This window comes from Phaethon lepturus, unplaced genomic scaffold (assembly GCF_000687285.1).
Source record: "Phaethon lepturus isolate BGI_N335 unplaced genomic scaffold, ASM68728v1 scaffold54426, whole genome shotgun sequence".
Lineage (NCBI taxonomy): Eukaryota > Metazoa > Chordata > Aves > Phaethontiformes > Phaethontidae > Phaethon > Phaethon lepturus.
In genome coordinates this window covers 3,466-4,826 of record NW_010549430.1, presented here as the reverse complement: position 1 = coordinate 4,826, position 1,361 = coordinate 3,466, and the positions used below count along the sequence as shown (strand labels likewise).

The 1,361-nt window shown below is 56.1% G+C and overlaps 1 protein-coding gene across 1 annotated transcript in view; it reads right to left on the bottom strand.

The window, feature by feature from the left end:
* Positions 1 to 707: 707 nt before the first annotated feature.
* The window catches only part of TBL2 (transducin (beta)-like 2), a gene marked incomplete at its 5' end in the record, with an annotated part of 4,097 nt that continues 3,443 nt past the window's right edge, over positions 708 to 1,361 (bottom strand). Inside the window, one exon of the mRNA XM_010290250.1 lies at positions 708 to 1,164. Coding sequence (XP_010288552.1) covers positions 708 to 1,164 — 457 coding nt within the window. The remainder of the gene's footprint in view (positions 1,165 to 1,361) is intronic.

The following is a 1,361-nucleotide window of genomic DNA, read 5'->3' as shown; positions in this document are numbered from 1 at the left end:
AGGAGAAGGGAGCACGATGGCGTGTACTGCGCATGCGCAGTTCATCCCTCCCTACTGCGGACAAGGAGGTGACGCAGCGATAAGGCGACGTCGCTGCCGCCATCTTACATTAGGGTAAGTCCCGCCCAGCTCTGCCACGACCTAGGGGTTTCTAGTGCCGGTACAGCGCCTGGGGAGGCCCCGTACCGGAACTAGAGGCCCCTGGGTCGTGCCCGTACCGACGGTGCATGGGCTCAGCTCTCCAGTCCGGGTGGCAGGAGCCCTGCCTGTGCACAGGCAGCAGCGTTAATGCTCTGCCCCTTCCCATGCAACGGAAACCCCAGAGTTCAGCATCAAACATTGAGCTTGGGCAGCTCCTCTGCAAAAATATCCCCATAAAAATCCCTTTTCTAAGCCCAGAGAGGCTTACTGGCCCTATCTAAGCAATCACTCCCATGGGATATTGATGAGGCAGCAGGTGGGGACAAGCCCTTGGAAGGACACAACCATGCCTCCCCAGGGACCCCTCGATTGCCTCCCCACCTTCCCCAGGCAGACACACCACCCAGTTCTCCATCGCTACAGTCAGAAAGCACTTGAGGAAAGACCCGGGAATGGAGTCTGCGTGCTCTTTTATTACAAGTTGTTCAGCGTTATTAAAAAATCCCCAAAGCCAGAATATGTCTGCCTGAGACCAGAGAGCCAGGATGTGCCACTGTAGGGGAGGATTAGTGCTTCTTGCCATAGATTGCAGCCAGCGCTTTGCGGGCACTGGAGATCTGCTGTTCCAGCCTCTCTCGGGTGGCTTTGTTCCCAGTTTTTTTCAGCATGGTCTCCATCTCCTCCACCACCGCGCGGTGACCAGCGGTGTTGTGGAAGATGCGGATGGCCCGGTCCCCACACGACACCAGGTAGCGGCTGTTGGTGTCAAAAGCCAAGTCTGTTATACATTGCCCATGCACACTGAGGAAGCGCTCCTCCTCCTCTCCTCTTCTCGTGTTGTACACAACAATGTCTGTGCCACTTGAGATGGCAACGACGCGAGCATCAGGGGACAAGGCAATGCGGCAAGGCTCTGTCACCTCACACTTCCCTGTCAGAAGCAGGTACGGATCCTGTTGCTTCTTATATTCCACATCTGTGTCCCAGAACTTCCACGTCCCATCCTTCGAAACAGTTGCCATCCTGCAGCCAGGAGACAGAGCACAGGTGAGAGCAAGGAAATCGAGCAGCATCTCTTCCCCTGCCATGCCTGCGAACCAGGAATCCTTTGTGGCCAGCTCTTTTGGGAAGCGTGAGTCTGTACCTGCATATGGTCCTTGTCCTCTTTTCAGAGCACAGGTAACAGTCCCCCCCAGGAGGAAAGCCACAGGGAACAGGCA